The 17,060-nt window shown below is 37.5% G+C and overlaps 1 protein-coding gene across 1 annotated transcript; it reads left to right on the top strand.

Annotated features, from left to right (window-relative positions):
- Positions 1-5,259: 5,259 nt before the first annotated feature.
- LOC146166605 (uncharacterized) lies at positions 5,260-14,396 on the top strand. Its single transcript, XM_083390799.1, has 12 exons — positions 5,260-5,300; positions 5,373-5,574; positions 6,372-6,552; positions 6,983-7,156; positions 7,943-8,103; positions 8,818-9,028; positions 9,750-9,871; positions 10,951-11,155; positions 12,222-12,393; positions 12,734-12,874; positions 13,286-13,599; positions 14,226-14,396. Exons 1-12 carry the CDS (start codon positions 5,265-5,267, stop codon positions 14,278-14,280), a joined length of 1,974 nt encoding a protein of 657 aa, XP_083246925.1. The 5' UTR covers positions 5,260-5,264; the 3' UTR covers positions 14,281-14,396.
- The last annotated feature ends 2,664 nt before the right edge of the window (positions 14,397-17,060 follow it).

Here is a 17,060-nt window from a genome sequence, read left to right as displayed (position 1 = left end):
TTAATCCGCAAGAAAAAGGATGTATATGGAATTAAGTGCAGAAAAAAAACCTTCTACAGCCGGTGGTGTTGTAATCGACACCATCCGCAAAGATGTACTTTTTTTAAAAAATTTATCAAAAAAAGCTCAAAAAGAAATGCTTTGGGAATTAATTCAGGATGTATTTTGCGTGTACACTGTACATACAGTTGACAACAAAGGTAACAAGACTCAGCAACTTGACTTTAATGTCTTTGCACAGATGATTAGCTGCAAGAAAGCAGAATAAACAACTTTCTGATCGTAGGTTGCTATTACAAAATGCTAACTACTGCATATACTTGCTGCACACAATATAAGTCTTAAAAGTTTATATCGGGACTCTTGCTGATCATTTTACGTGCATTCTTTATGCTTCTAATGGCCGTAACCAGACCCTACAGCACACAATTTAATGTCAACAGTAGCTGTATTGTTTTTGAAACCATTGCCACGCTCATTTCCTTCAACCCGTTTCCGCGTCGCCACGTGATCATCTCTACCTCGAGTATGAAGCTTCATCGGCTGGTTTTCGTACCGAACATTTTATCCTCAGAACCTGGGAGTTTAATGCTGCTCTGTGCAATAGTTTTTTTTTTCTCAAACAACCAAAGGCCACCGTTTACTTGCTACATGGTATATGTTCTTGCCATTTGGTCAAACACATCCAGTGCAACCAGAGTCTCACGCAAGTGAACAAGCTTATCGGTCACCAACCTCTTTAGTGCTGCTCTGTCCAATATCTTTGCCCAAAAAGCCAAAGGCCATTGTCTATCTACTTGCTGCATGGGTTGTAAGCAGTGACGTGCGGTGAGGTTCCTAGATGGTGAGGCACTAATTTTTTCGAGTCATGTTTTTCTTTAACAACCACAAAAACGGTATCGTAAAGCCTGTGAGGGACTGTTGTGGTAGGCTACTGCTCATAAAAGCTACAAAACAAATTCTTATTAGGAGTGCAATATTTATAATTTTTTGTGGCTGTCACTGGCTACGCCGGTAACAGCCACACATCCACTCCTTTATTTACCAATCTTTTTGAAAGTTGTGTTTTTTTTTGTCCAGTCGTTTGACGCAAAACTTTTAAATTTGCAACAGGTCTGCCTTTATTTATGACTTCAACTTTAGAGCTTTACACTACAAGAAGTCAATGTACACGCAATATCGGCATTTAAGCTGGACAATGAAAGGTTTCATAGCGTGGACGACTGGACGTCATAATTGAGGGTTGAGGCATGTCTCAAATCATAGTTAAATCGTTCATCATGTTTTCCGAGAGAACTAGTGAAAGAAAAAGGCACGCATAATGCAGTGTATGGCACTTCTGTGATCTGAAGAGAGGCACGGCTTGGCATTGGCACTGCCTCACTTCGCGTATTCAATGATTTTGACCGCGTGAACGCTTGATATGAATAACGCAACAAAATAGAAGACAAAAACAAAGCACGCCTTAGTTATAGAAACGTAAAATTTACGGCAGAGATTAACTGATATAACTTTCGCTTGATATATATTTTGCTTTGCCAGACGTTGGCAGGTGAGGCAGTGCCTCGTCCCTGGGTGTAAGCCTATATGTTCTCGCCATTTAAACACATCCAAAGCTATAGTTTCACGAATGTGAACAAGCTTATCGGCCAACAACCTCTGACTTTCGGCATTTTGTTGTCAAATCTTACAAATCTTTTCAGCAGAAGGGTTTCTGGCTGTGCAGGTTAAATTGACTTGGACTTGATTTGGGCAACTGATAACTTGTACCCGGACTTGCGTTAAAAAACATGACTTCGGCCTAAGTTAATTTACAATTGACTTGACTGGGATTCAAATCAAGTCATTTTAAAATAATTTGTTTAAAACTCTGCCAGTAGTTATTTGACTGGTCTGAAAGAATGAGCATAAATAAGTAACGTTTAGCGCTATTACAGTTTGGATGCTTTACTCCAAACTAGGGCTAGGACTCGGGACTCGACCGGGTCGGTTAGTTTGCTGGTGTCCTATTTTTGCTGGTGGCTTGATTAAAAATACAAATATGCGGCAATTGTACATGTCGTAGAGCTTTTAGCCAAAGCTTATTGTTCTTGTGTGGATATTTTTTGTTTTCTGTCCAACTCTAAGTCCTTCTGATATAACGAGCATTACACACGAAAGATTTAATTGTTTCAGGTCTGTTTTTGTTCAACTACAAACACAAGACTGCAAAGAGTTTTAATCCTTGTGTAACATTGGCAGAAACAGAACATAGAAGGCCCATTGAAACGTTTAAAACTTTTTTTAATTTCGAAACTGAACGCAAACTGCAAAATGCAAATGCTACCAATAATGAGGTTTGCGTGATTTTAAACTATCATTTAATATATCTTCATAAATCTAACCTTAAACGACATTTTGCTTCTTTAAGCTCTTTAACTGCGCTTATTCTTAGTTGTTACAGGGCTCACATTTAACTACGCATATATTTTTAAAAGCAATAAGCCCTGTTCTATATGTTCTAACATAGTTCCCATGCTCTTATTTGGCTTGCTGGCTGCGGAAACTAGGGCTGCGCAAATAATACCTTGCCGTATAATACAAAATAGTTTATCTACATGATTGTTGTTTTGATTTTTACGGTACTACGAGCTCACAAGTTTGAGGACAACCGCTTCAATTTTTCCTTATTGTGGCCCTTGTACCATTTTGAGTTGTACAGGCGTGCAGTATAGTATCATTGGTTGACATTGCATTTATTTTAAACAACTCAACTAAAAGCACAGATGTTGTATGCTTTATAAGCCAAATTAAACGTTCGTTTGCTGTATAGGCCTACTAACAATTCAAACTCACAGTTAAAAAAACATAAAACTAGGATCGGACGTTTTGTTTAAAAGGAAAATATATTTCGCCAAGTGGCATCATCAGTTCCTGTAGGAGTGCAAATAAATAAATCAAATCAGAGCGCAGCCATCAACAAACCAATAAAAACGCCTGATTCTGTTTTTACTTGTTTTTAGTTTTTTACTTGTTAATATAGGCATGCGCGGAGCAGTGATCGACCTGCCGCCGATGGTTTTGGATAAAAATACACCCTAGTGCTGTATGCTAAATGTGACAGAAGGGAGCAAATACACCGCGCTATTTGTGTATTTGAAGAATAACCCTTACCTCCGTTGGTGAATTAAATTTCTACCGCAGGGTAGCGCTAACGCATCGCGATTTAAAGCACGACAGGCAGCAGGTGGCTTGATTCGCACTCGCTTTGTTGTGTCGCTATATAATAATAATAATAAAAAAAAGTTGGTGGCTTGATTAAAAAAAAGCTATTACCTTGATGAAAAGAAAAATATGCGACAAACTGTGCATGACGTGTGAGATTTTTATCGTTTAAAACAAGTATGAAACGAAGCACAAAATGGTCGAAAATTTTACATGTAAATTTGCTATTTCGTAGAACGCAATACATTATTTTTGTCACATGTACGCCCTAACCCAACACTTGCAGAACATTTGACCGCAATAAAGGTCGATGCAGAATTGGTCGTACCTTAAAAAGTTGTTTTCACCACAAATCAAAATGTTCAAATAAATATAAACAAATGTAGTTTTTGTGACAATACTAAGCATATTATTTTCTCCACCAATATGCGATGCCGTAATAACTGTTGGTTGTGAAACTGTTAAAGTAATGGATCCCGTGCATATGGTATAAATTTATACAAAAAAGAATGAAAGACAAGTATAAACCGCGCAGTGCAATGGCGAAAGACACCCATCAACTTGCGTCATTATTAGCACTTCTCAGTAATGCATACGTGTAACAAGCCTTTGTGCAGTAGAACAATGGCGCTCTTTGCAAGAAACTATATGCTATTCTAAATAAGGTAGAAAATCTAAAGTCTTCTACTTCGACCGTCTTTATATAGTATCACCTAATACCTAATTAGAATTGGACAAATACGACCATTTACAAAGATATGCTATTCTAGTATTTCTAACGATAGATGATGATTGTACTATTTCTGCACTTTAGGATCTTACAGTTAATTCTTAAAATGCTATTGTCTAATTTTACCATAATGTTATGTTTTACTTTCACTGCATCTAAATTAACTAACTAAACACAGTATAAAAAATCAAGGGATGCAAAATACAGTTCCTAATATGCCAAAAGTCGAAATTTATTTTAGAGATTTATTCTTGAACAGGAATAAAAATAAAACACGTAAAGCTGGTGCGCGTCGAAAGTGTAAAAACATTGTTTCCGTAGTTCATTTCAACGAGCAATATGACAAAGCTTTGAATGTTTTAAAGTTTAGATCAGGGGTTCTTAAACTGGGGTCCATGGACCCCTTGGGGGTCCGTGAAGTAGTTTTAGGGGTCCATGAAGGCCCAATTGAAATATTAGTGTATATTACAAAAGTTACCATTTTCTCAAAGGAAACAGTTTAATTAATAATAAAACGGTTTTGCACTGTATGTATTTAGACTCCATTTCACTTTCACATTTTTGGACCGAAATCAGCAGATTTATGAAGTTTATTTGTATTGTGACGTAATTTTTGAATTTTTTTCCCCTACCGTGGTCCCCGCAAGGCCCCAAAAAATGTTAGGGGTCCGCGGTAAAAAAAGTTTAAGAACCCCTGGTTTAGATGTTACAGTATAGATATATTTTCATTAAGTTTAAAGCTGGTTGGTATAATTTGTTTGGCATCTGGTGTCATCCATGTGCCCCTGTAACTTTGCAATCATTGAGAAACAAAATACGCAAAGTTTGATGTTTTTCATTGCGTAAATTCCGTGGCTGGTTTCGCAATGGTCCAATCAAACTCGAAACTCGACGACTTTGCCGTTCCACTCGTGAAGTTTTCCATTACGTCAATCGCATGCTTGCTTTTGCAAGGTTCCTATTATTCGAGAAGCTTCGACGCCTTTGCCGTTCTGCTCTTGAAGAGCTACATCGAAAACTATTATGACAACCTACAGCAACAAAGTTAACGCATAAACGTAAATGCACAGCTCTTGGGATGCTTGTGCCAGTGACGTACACCTACAGTGCATTGAGTTGTCGTGGAAATATAGACAACAAACCGTGCAAACCAAGTGCTTGGAGGACCCTTACCGGTTCACGTGCAATGTGCATGTGTAGTCAATGCTGTTTTAGCATGTTGCTGAAAAGCATGCATATCCTGTTTGTCGGGAGGTTTGTTTTTGAGCACCTTTGCTATAAAACCGACCTAACAAGATGATGAAATTAAATTACAGCCGAATCGATCGAGATGAAACTGTTGCTACTTATTTTGGCCTGTGTGGCGGTAAGTAATCTAAAACTGCAGCCTATATTTTTGTTCTTTGTTCAGCGACTAAAACGCTTCTTTTTGGTTCAGTCGTCCCACGCCTGGTACGCGCGTTCGTGCTTCTACAACTACGGCTACAATTATTATTGCCGCCATAACTTCTACATCTTACCACCGACAAGCTTCTACCATTTCAACGTTTACTTCAACAAGGCCTGGTGTACTTCAGCGTACTACGAGAAGATATTCAAGGTCTACCCGGAAAACGATTGCAGTGCAGAAGGATGGACTGGTAGGTTTGACCATTTTTTGCGTCATTATTATAATATTTTTATAGCTTTTAAATATTAATTTGTATGGCAGTGGTCGGCAAACTGTGGCCGCGTCCAAATCGCGCGCCTTTTGTTTGAGTATTCCAGTTTTGTCATGTAGTAATGGGCCGCGTTCTAGCCTTACATTCATTGCACTATATTTAAAAAAAGGAGAGGCTAAGATGTTTTTTTGCTCGTTGTTGTATTATTGGGCCACCGTGCTATGTACCCTCCGAAAACTATACTTTATTAAAAAGCCAAAAGATGATGTTCGTACTGCCGTACTGTGGTACGTTGCGCCGTGTGGCCTATAAACGCTACAAAGGTTATTTTTTTATAAAATGAGACGATAAACTTTTCGCACTAAAAGCAATATTTTTGAAGATTCAGTGTTTTACCACGTAGCTTTGTGACGTCATTCGTTTTACGTAATGGCTTTCAATAGCTCTTTCAAGAGCGTTTTGGGCCGCGACAAAAAAGTTTGCCGACCACTGTTATATGGTATTTGAAAATCTATTAGACTTAAGAAACCTGTTGTAAGTTCAACACATGTAAAAATAAAGTCTAAGGACATTTAAGGAAAAGGCGCCAAATCATTATATAATTTTCTTGAAAAAAATTATTTCTTTTTCAAGTTAAGCCCCAAGATCTTAATAAAGCCTTCATGGATCCCCTAAAACTAGTCACTGGACTCCCAGTTTAAGAACCCCTGTTATAAAGTGACAATTTCGCAGTGTTTTAATCATACGGGCAGAATTTTACGAGCAAATTTATGCAGAAAAGGATGTGGACGTCGTTAAGGAAGAAATGAATGGCCTTCTTAAGTCAAGTCGTACGACAATAGAAGATAAAATGAACGAAGTCAAAGACAAATATTTTGCCGACAAAGAAATCGAAAAGGGGAAATACATCGCTGCAATGACGGAGCATGTAAACCGCTATTACCAGCACCTTAAGGAGTAAGTAATAAAATATAAATTGCTTTAATGAATCACAAAAGCCTTTGGCTTGGTGAACTATATTTAATGTGAAAAGCAGCTCAATTGGGCTAACTCGGCATGAATAGTTACATTCCTATTTTATTGAGTTTTCAAAGCACAATTACATATAAATAGTATGTGGTATATTTTAATGAAATATATGTAAAATTTTGTTACATAAGTCGTTTTGTTAGTTTTGAATTATTATTTGTAAAAATAAGCACTTTCAAACAAATCAGAAAGATATGCTAAAGCTTAACTGTTGCCCTGCTACTGAACTTAATGTATTATATTCATGTAAGGTACCATAGTATGTTCTGCGATTTTGATATAGTCATGGCCCGCAGACCAGTAGCAAACTGCTACTAGACCAAATGATTCTAGTTTAAAGTCATTTTTGAACTTCCAGTCGCACAGACGATCAGACCAAAAAAGATGGTTATGAGACCGAACGCTTGACAAAAATCGGAGAATATACCGAGGACATAAACAACAAGTTCGAGGATTGCAAAACAAGTTACGAAAAGGCAATCACCGACAAGATGGCACAGATCCTGAGCTACCACACCACACTTCTCACCAAGTAAGTTTCGCTTAGGGAAGGCCATAGGTCGGCCCGCGGCTATTTACAATGAAACTTTTTAGGCGAAAAAAAACCTTAACATTTTTTTTTAATTTTAGGATATTTTATTTAATACATTACGCTAGTAAGGCATCCTTATCTATTCCTATTCTTACCAACTTGTCTAAGCAAGAATTTTTAAAGATTCTTTCAAAAAGAATCACACGTTTATTATATGTATAATCCTTACATTTGTTTTCTTGATTTAAGAATATTTCATTAAATACTTTACGCAAGTAATGCATCCTTACCTATTTTTGCTCTTGGATATTTAAAGATTCTTTTAAAAGTAATCATACGTTGTACAATTGCATAAGCCTTAATATTTTTGTCTTAATATCAGACTATTTTATTGAATACATTACGCTAGTAAGGCATCCTCACTTACTCCGACTTTTACCAGCTTGTCTAATCAGGGATATTTAAAGATTCTTTTAAAATAAATCATACGTTGTATAATTGTTTTTTTCTTGATTTTAGAAAATTTCATTGGATGCATTATTATAGTAAGGCATCCTCACTTATATTTCTACTCTTACCAGTTTGTCTAAGCAAGAATAATTAAAGATTTTTTTAAAGGGCATCACACGTTGTATTATGTGTATTCGAGATGCCCTTTATCGAGAGGCCGATAAGACATTTTCTGGGTTTTTTGCGGCCTGCTTAAAAAATAATTGCCCACCCCTGGCTGACAGAGTTCCTTTTTCAATATCGTGATTGTTGATGACGTTTTGTTATTCTACGCAGCGCCGAAACCTGCCTGAAGACAAGGTTGGAAAAGATCGGTGAATACAAGGAAGCTCTGAAAACTAAAATCTCGCAGTACGAAGCAGACTTCAAAGAATACCACGAAAAGATTTTGGAGAAAAAGGAGTGTGCCTACCGTGCAACCCTTGCCCATGTCCATGGTAACTTGTTTACGTTTTACAGAAAAATTAAAGGAGTAGAAATATTTAGCTTAGCTTCCTTGTTCAACAATCCAAGTCCAACTCTCGAAATAATGTAATAATTGTATAAATATTTCTCTTAACGATTTCTGCGTTTACATCGGATTATTGGATCGCCAGTGTTAAGAAAAGGCTCGCGCAGCCACTTGTTCTCTGGCTTTAACTGGATTTAAGAAAGGTAAATAACAAAGGATGGGTAAACTTGTTACATTGAAGTAACTTGTGAAAAGCTACAAACAAAACCAAGGCACTTGACCATTTAGGGTCAACAAAAAATACATTGAATACAGGACATGTCTACGGTAACTTGGCGTTTTACAGAACAAATGAATTGTACAAATATGTCGCTTATCTTCCTTTTAACAATCCAAGTCCAACCATCGATGCACCGCTTTGCCAAAGAAAGGTCTTCCTAAAACCGCCCCTCTGTCAAAAAAGCGACCACACAATCCAACACGTTTGTACAAATGCCTGTTTCTTGACTAGGGCTGATGAGATTTTCTTCAATGTGCGTAAATCCGCTTGTATTTTACATATATACATAGGCATTTACATTATTGGAATTCAATTCAGTTTGGTCAAAAGCCAGACTTAAGTCAAGTCAGGTCATTTAAAAGCAGTGTACAACATGGTAATGTGTCAATTTTTGAGCTACAAGTTCGTTTTTCGGTTTAGGTGGAGAAGACAAATTGAAAACCGAAGTCGATGCTGTGATTCAGGAATACCACGACGCCGAAATCAAAATCATCGAAGGTCTCACACTCGAATACGCTGAAAAGCTGAAAACTTACCAAGAGAAACTTGAAAAGTACTACGCGTGCTCATACAGATGCTACCTTACCAACGCTTGTCTCCGATTCTACAAGAAGTACTACTACTCTAGCTGGTAAGTAACTCTTTCGTCTACCAAATCACTTTATTTTTTGTAAATGGCCGTATTTATTAATTCTAAATGGGGTAATCATAGTGGCATCATATAGAGACAAATTGTATTGAATGCTCGACAAGCTTTCGCACAACCTTGCTTCATCAGGTCAAAGTAGAAGTGAAAACAACTATAAAATGAACGAAGTAGAAGACGTGTGTGACTGACGCAAAAACATCGACTCATATCATGTAACTGCGACAGAAAAGCTGCGTTATTGTGGGATTAGTTTAAAATAGCAAAAATAATATTTTTGTTCGCTGAACGTAAGAAATGCAAACAACCCCAGGTCTTTAATTTCAGTTTCATATTGATACTAAAAAACAAAACAGCATAATATGATGCTTTTGGTAAACAAAACAATCACAATTGTAAACAGGTTATCGATAGGAATTAAATTACCTCAGTCACTTCCTGATGTACATCTTGAACAGGGGCTGCAAAATTATTCTAAAATGTGTTTGATTTGATTATTCTAAAATGTGTTTTACTTGACAGCCGCAGAATTTCAGTTTCAAATTGATACAACACAGTAAAAATATGATGCTTTTGTAAGCAAAACAACAGGTTACCTTTAACGACAGAAACGAAATTACTGTAGGTACCTCACTCATTGCCCAATGTACAGCTCGAAATGCAGATGCAAAATTATTTTTTTAAAGTGTTTTATTTTACTTGACAGCCGCAGTATTGGATGTTGGTTCCGCTTCAAGACGAACTACTGCGTGACTCGTTACTGCATGAACCCATTCTACTTCTGCTGGCGTAAGGTCACCTACAAGTGCCTGAAAACTTGTGACGTTGGTAAGAAGTAAAACTAAAAAATCTGTATATTTCGATAAAAAAATTTATGATGTAACCCTGCAGTTCCAAATCCAATCTATATGAGGTAAATATACCTTACTGCAGACCTGGACAATCCAGGGCCCGCGGGCCAAATTCGGCCTGCCAAGCAATATAATCCGGCCAGCGGCTTGTTTTACAGTAGAATTTTACATTTTTTTTCTTGACCTCAAAGTATTATATTAAATACATTACTCTTGTAAGGAATCCTCACCTGTTCCTATTCTTGCCAGCTCGTCTAAATAAGGATATTTACAATTTATTTTAAAAGGAATCTCGCGTTGTTTTATGTGTAATCAAGCTCCCCTTTTTGACACGTCCAGCCAAGACATTTTCTATTACTCATTGGGACCGCTCTCAAAACTAATTGCCCAACCCTGCTTTACTGTCTACACTAACATTATTTACGCTTTGCGGGCAAGTTAAAACTATTAGTATAAACTAGATTTTTGTCAAATGAGTGATAACGAGATTACAGCTAGTGTACAAAAACATATCTATCCCGAAGTATAGTATCATAATTTGCTTATAGTAACATGGAGGTTAAGGTAACCCTGGTGCATAAAAAATGTACCGGTAATTTACATTTTAAGACGTGTGAAAATGTAATGCTTTATGGGTCACAAGTATTAAGCTTTATAAACTTTATTACTAAAAGATAATGGGAGTAGGCACTTTGGCAGGCATAGGATATCGAAAAGAGCACATGATATATAAATCACCAAATAACGTCTAAACCAGGGGTTTTTACATTTTTTGTATGTCTTACCCTTTCAACAAAGATCAATATCAGATTTATCCCCAATATATAAAGTGGTGCCCATTTAATAAAAAACACAAGTAACAAATTACATCAGTTTTATTTAGTGCGACGGCCAAGCCGCTTCGCATAATTTAGTTGAAGAAACTGAACCAGAATATTCAGAGCTTAAATACCTATCCTTTGATTTACCCCCTAAAACGAGTAAATTTACCCCCTGGGGTAAATTTAACCCAGGTTAAGAAGGGCTGGTCTAAACATAGTCGTATTATTCATACAGACAGCGTCAACCCTCCCACAGTGGACATTACCAAGCCCTACACAGACAAGCTTACCGAAGTTCTTGGTGAGATACAAGGCCAGTTTGACTCGTGGCTCTCCAAGTGGGAAACCTACCACGGAGAATACGTCACTAAATATGGTGAAATCGTCAAGGCCAGGCACGATTGGATCATCAGACAACTCAGGGCCCACTATGTGTGCATGTAAGTAAAATTTTGGAGCATTATGGTTGGAGGTTGTAGTAAGATGTAATAAGCTTATCAAAGCCCATACAGAAGTACGTATCATTTTGAACGATTCAAATAACTCTTTATTAATTTTGAACATCAAAATGAATGTTGAAAATAAATACAGAGTAATTCGAAACGATCAAAATAATACCTACTTCTGTATAAGTAAAATTTGTTTGGTAATATCTCAAAGAAAGGAATATACATTAAAACCTGTGTGTCACATAAGTTTAAAACTCGACATAAGCAGCACAATTGGACGTCCTCGATATGGATAATTATATTTCTATTTTATTGACGATTTCACAAGCTAATTATACGTATACACAGTATGTTATATATTTTAATGAAAAAAATTTTGTTACATAAAGTCGTTTTGTTAATTTCAAATAATCATTGAAGAGAAAAACTTTCAAACAAATATACCCTAATGTTTGACACGTTGGATTTTATTTTGGTGGGTAGGCTACCCGTGATAGTCGTTTATATTTCCAATATCCCTTTAAAAGAAACGTTGAATTTATTAGCAAACTATTAAATCTTTGGTGAACTGTTATCATTAAGGCTATGCTCCTATTTGTAAGTACAAGTGCTTTCGCGATTAACAGAGATCTGGCTCTTAAGGCGAGGGCCGACGACTGCTTAAGTTGCTTACACGTCCTTATTACACCTGACTCCAAAGATCGGGCCGCTAAAATACTTGAACTCTAGAGAGAGTCACTTCACTCAACTGATATTGCTTGTTGGGTTATATATACACAAATCACGGTATACACCATAACGTAACACGGGAATTCAAGCCGCTAAAGTATAAAAGCTGTATCAAGCAGACTGAATCGCGAAACGCCCGAAACGCTCGGTTCGGGTGCTGGTCACATGCATTATGACTTCAAGTTGGACAATGCAGTTGGGTAAATTAGAAAACTACTCCAAACCGCTACAAATGCAGTGGCAGTAGCAATCTTAACTGTTTCTGCCATGACCAAGTTTTTTTTTCGCCCTGGAATTTGTTTAACCAGTTCTCGTCCACTGTTCACAGCCAAAACAGCGAGACTCTGACAGAGGAACAGGAGTCAGCAATCACAGCCAAGCAAACCGCCCTGGACTTGGAACGCACAACCCTGGTTGAAGACTACGAGAAGAAGCTCAAGGAGAGCCGAGACTCTTGCAAGGAAACATTCGACAGTAATAAGGCCGAATACGAGACCAAGGTAAAGGCCGCGATTTTTTTAAGGTTTAAAAATCTATATTGTTTGGGTGAAATTTGTAGGTAAAGGCGGCCATTTTTAACCATTTTGATAAAGGTCTTTTAATCTATTTTTTGGGTGGAATTTGTAGGTAAAGGCCGCCATTTTTTGACCATTTTTTAAGTTATAAAATGTTTTTTTTGGGGTGGTGGAATTTGTAAGTAAAGGTGGCCATTTTTTGGTGAATTTGATGAAGGTCTTAAAATCTATATTTTTTTTGATGAAATTTGTAGGTAAAATCTTCCATTTTTTGGCTATTTTGATAAAGGTAGTTAAATCTATATTGTTTGGGTGGAATTTTTAGGTGAAGGCCGCCATCACCAGCCTGGGCGAAAAGTACGAAGCGTGCACCACCAAGCGGACAGAAAACATCAAGACTTACCGCGAGAAGCTGACCACCTCACGCGACGACCAGCGCATCAAGCTGTCCGAAGCCATGCAGAAAGTAAGACCGTTTTCAAGAACGGTATATAGGTCAATGTGCCTTGATACGCTGTTTTAATGACTTGGTTCAATGACGTAAGTGTACTTAAGTCACCGTTTTCAAGTCAAGTCATTTTGCCGAACCGAATAAACACAATCAAGTCACTTTGATCAAAAATACTAAGTTAAGTCATTAAAAAACAGTGACTTAAGTGCACTTTTTTGGTATTCGAACATGTTCAAAAGTATAGATATTCGAACGAGTTCAAAAGTATTAGTATTCGAACGTGTTCAGCATTAGATATTTGAACGTATTCAAAAGTATTTATTCGAAAGTGTTCACAAGTTCCTCTGCAGCGCCACTGTTTTCTTTACCGTGAAACTAGAACTCGTGTGCGCTTTCGCAAAACGTAAATCTGCGCTTTACCACCAGGCGCGGGAGGCTCATCTCGAGGAATACATCAAGCTGTTGAAGATGTACCACGGCGAGGGTGACTTTACCCCGGTGGTGCAAGCATTGGCCGACGGCTACGCATTGCAGCTGATCAACTATTGCAACGCTATCCTGACCAAGTTCGACGAATGCTGGAAGACCGACTTGGAGGCGCTGGTTCAGCACTACAGCTGCTGCTACAAGTGCATCGCTCGTCAGCTCTGCTTCCCAAGGTTCTGCTACGGCCGATTCTTCAAGTGGACCGTCAAATACCCGAGCGCATGCTGCTACCGCTACCAGTACAAGAGCTACAGGTAAAACCAACTGCTATTCGATTTAAACTGTAGGCAGAGGTATGGGACGATCGGAGGCCATGGGTCTGTCATCGGCCATTTTAGTGTCGAAGTTTGTGCGCCCTAGGTTGAATGGCACCGTTAGAGTGCCGCTGTTTTGGCTCTGTTTGAGGTTATTGGTGGGTAACAGGTGGGGTAAGAAAATCGGTTAGGATTGAAGCTATAGGGGAGTTAGTGATGTACTTGGGGTGAGGTTTGGGGTTAGGTAAAATATTGTATAGGCCTGATTCTGGTCATTTAGGTTTTATTCTAATTTAGACTATTTGGTATTAGTCTTATTTTGGTCTTATTCCGAACTGTGTTTTATTCCAACGTTGACGTTGTTCTTATTTTGGTCTTACGGCTTTACGTTCTGGGGTAAACCCGGGCATTCTTTCCATTTTTTAATACGTTTGTCTAGAAATGTGAACATTTACCAATTATGATAGTAATTTAAATTATGTGTTGTTTACCAAAATGTGAGGGGGGGTGCAATACGGGTGGCAACCACTGCTCTAGAGCCACACTGTTACAATTTGAAAAAATCACTGTCCTGGAATGTCTTATATGTGAATGCAGACGTTTAATTTAACTTTTTGTTTCAACAGGCGCACCTACTGTTACCGCATTCACTACAGGAAGGGTTACTACAGGTTCTGCTAAGGTGACAAAGCAGCACTCCGTCGGCATTGAAGAGAATAACATGGTAGTTCGTGGCATTTCTCTCACGTAGGCGTTGTCGTTTTTTTGTGTTTTGCCCTCGCTTGTAAATCGTTCGCAAACGCTCGAAACGAAAACGCACCAATAAAAAATTCTGTCGACGAAATGTATTTTTAACATGTGTAGTTAAGACTCCAGTAACTAGTAAAAAAAACTTAGGTCCAAGTGAATTCATTTTGAATAATTAACAAGTCAAGTCACTAAGTATTTTTCCTAAAAAATTAAACGTTAAACTATTAAAATAGGTAAACTAGTCCGTTTAAGAGCAGCAAAGCAATTAAAAGTAACACAAAAAAATGTAAAACAAACCAATTGTTTTATGTGCGAATTTGAAATGAATCAGCCAGTTTTATAAAAAAAAATACTTAAGAAAAACACTTTCATTTTGATCCAAGTCATTTGTCCAAAAGACTTCTCTTTAACGTAAGAAAATCAAAATAAAAGTAAGAAAAATAATCAAAATAAAAGTACAGCCATACTTCAAAGCCACATCTGTAATGTATAGTTGGACCTACAGTCACGAACCTTTTTCATTTGTTCAAGTGTGTACGTTTAAGGTAAAACCAGCAAAGCAACATTTTATGGCAAGTGCGGCGTTTTACTTTTTAAAAGATCCCACAATTTGGTTCGCATCAAATTTTGAGGTGCACCAAATGTTGCCTGTTTTTGCATGTACAGTATGCACACTAAAGAAATCAGGTGGCACTGTATAAAGACAAATTGTATTTGATTCTCGACAAGCTTTCGCACAACCGTGCTTCATCAGGTCAAAGTATGATACCTTTTACTTGCGCCTGTGCTTTTACGTGCATTTTAATTGTTTTCATTTATACTTTGACCTGATGAAGCACGGTTGTGCGAAACCTTGTCGAGAATCAAATACAGTTTGTCTTTATACAGTGCCACCTGATTTCTCTATTTAGAATTAGGACAAATACGGCCATATACAGTATGCGCACTGTGCGGCTTATTAGTTTTCTCTGGGTTGTCTAGGTTTGGTGTAAAGATTGAACGTGTACAACCCTAAATGAATTTTAAAAACACGAAATTTGTATGTTCAGATTACGAAAAGCATATTATCAAAAAGCCAACTTTAGTAACAAACAAAATCGTAAAACTTTTTTTTTAACGGAAAACCCTTCCTAATCCATCAAGAAGTTTCAGAAGAAAAAAACCTATATTTAAATACAAGGGGAATTAAGAAAACGTTTTACAGTTGCCGATTGAATACAATTAAACTTTTCTTAACACCAATATGTTTTAAATTTTCCTCAAGTATGTCGAATTTTCAATTTATCTATTCCCAATTTGATTTTTTTATTGATTCAACGGCAATCAGCTTGGACTAAAGAAATCCATTTGCCGTGACACCATATACAACGAGTAACAAACGGTTTTACACTTCACTTACAGGACAACACATAATAACTCAACCGTATACACTGGGATGAATTTACATCCAAAATAAGAATCTACAAAATTTTCAATTTAACTTTCCATCAACCTTTATTGTTGCTAAAATGACGAAGCAAAAAATACGCGCATGTGATTTGCGGCTCGTAATGAGCACGAGGGGTTAGGCTTTTGCCAACAAAGGCCGTAAAAAAGCCATATAGGCCCCGACCTCACATGCAATCATTTCACTTCGCTGTTCTTTCGGCGGTGCGCCTGACAGACTCCTATTCACAAATGCGATTAAGCCAATATTTGCCGAAACTGCAATAAAAGGTGACGCCTTGCGTGAAACGACTGGTTCGTGACGACAAGTTGGTAAGGCAACGTTCGTGCAATAAGCCGATTTATAAAGAGCCTTGCCCCCTTTTCTAGCAACGGGTTTCGAGCCATTTGCTCTGCCCACTTTTCAAGAGGCCAGTCTGTCGCCACGTTTTGTTATTTTAAAACGCGCCATTTAGTGATGGATATTCAAACGGAGTGAAATCGAGGCGCGCTAAGGAGCTGCTGTAAATAATGCACACACGGTTATTCAGGAATCTGGTGGCACTGTATAAAAACAAATTGTGTTGAATTCTCGACAAGCTTTCGCACAACCGTACTTCATCAGGTCAAATAGGATTCCATTTGTTCAGATCAGTCACAGATATACTAATAAAGTAATACAATTTATAACAACAGAATGAATGGATAAATGTTTGCAGTATTAGTTCTACCACCGTCGCCTACTTCTTCTCGTTAGTCTTGCGCCAACAATACATAGACTTTGCGATAAGAAATCACACGTTTGAAACCACAAAAAATAAATAAATAAATAAATAAAGCATGTTGCGAAAGTTTGTCGATAATTTAATACAATTTGTTTTTATATAGTGCCACCTGATTCCCCTCTATTTAGAATTTGACAAATACGATATATAAGGACATTTATTCAGGTGATGGTTTTTCTCGTGGAAACCACATTTCGTGAAAGTCAGTCCAGGTAGCTAAAAAGCGTATACGGTTACCAAGCTGACTTTGAAAAATAAACAGCTGTAAAATGGTTAGCGTAGAGTTGTTAAGTAATGTTCCTGCACAGTGCACATAGGCGTCTCGCAGACAAATGATTTTAAAAGGGGCTTTATAGCGATATTATGCTTGCGGATAAATTGCAGGTCTTACAGCAGGTCACTGTCCATTGATGTTAAGGCAAATTACACTCGTTTTGTCCACATCTTTGTGTTCTGTGCTGTGTAAACAGGTACGGGAAAATAGATACACACATAAGGATA

Source organism: Ascidiella aspersa, chromosome 1 (assembly GCF_963924565.1).
Source record: "Ascidiella aspersa chromosome 1, kaAscAspe10.2, whole genome shotgun sequence".
Taxonomy (NCBI): domain Eukaryota; kingdom Metazoa; phylum Chordata; class Ascidiacea; order Phlebobranchia; family Ascidiidae; genus Ascidiella; species Ascidiella aspersa.
The sequence above is the reverse complement of the archived record's forward strand: the minus strand, read 5'-3'. Positions and strand labels throughout refer to the sequence as shown.

Coding starts and splice junctions, on each gene's coding strand:
- LOC146166605 (XM_083390799.1), top strand. CDS start 5,265: ATGAAACTGTTGCTACTTATTTTGGCCTGTGTGGCG. Junction 11,156..12,221: donor AGGGCCCACTATGTGTGCAT/GTAAGTAAAATT, acceptor CACTGTTCACAG/CCAAAACAGCGAGACTCTGA. Junction 12,875..13,285: donor TGTCCGAAGCCATGCAGAAA/GTAAGACCGTTT, acceptor CTTTACCACCAG/GCGCGGGAGGCTCATCTCGA.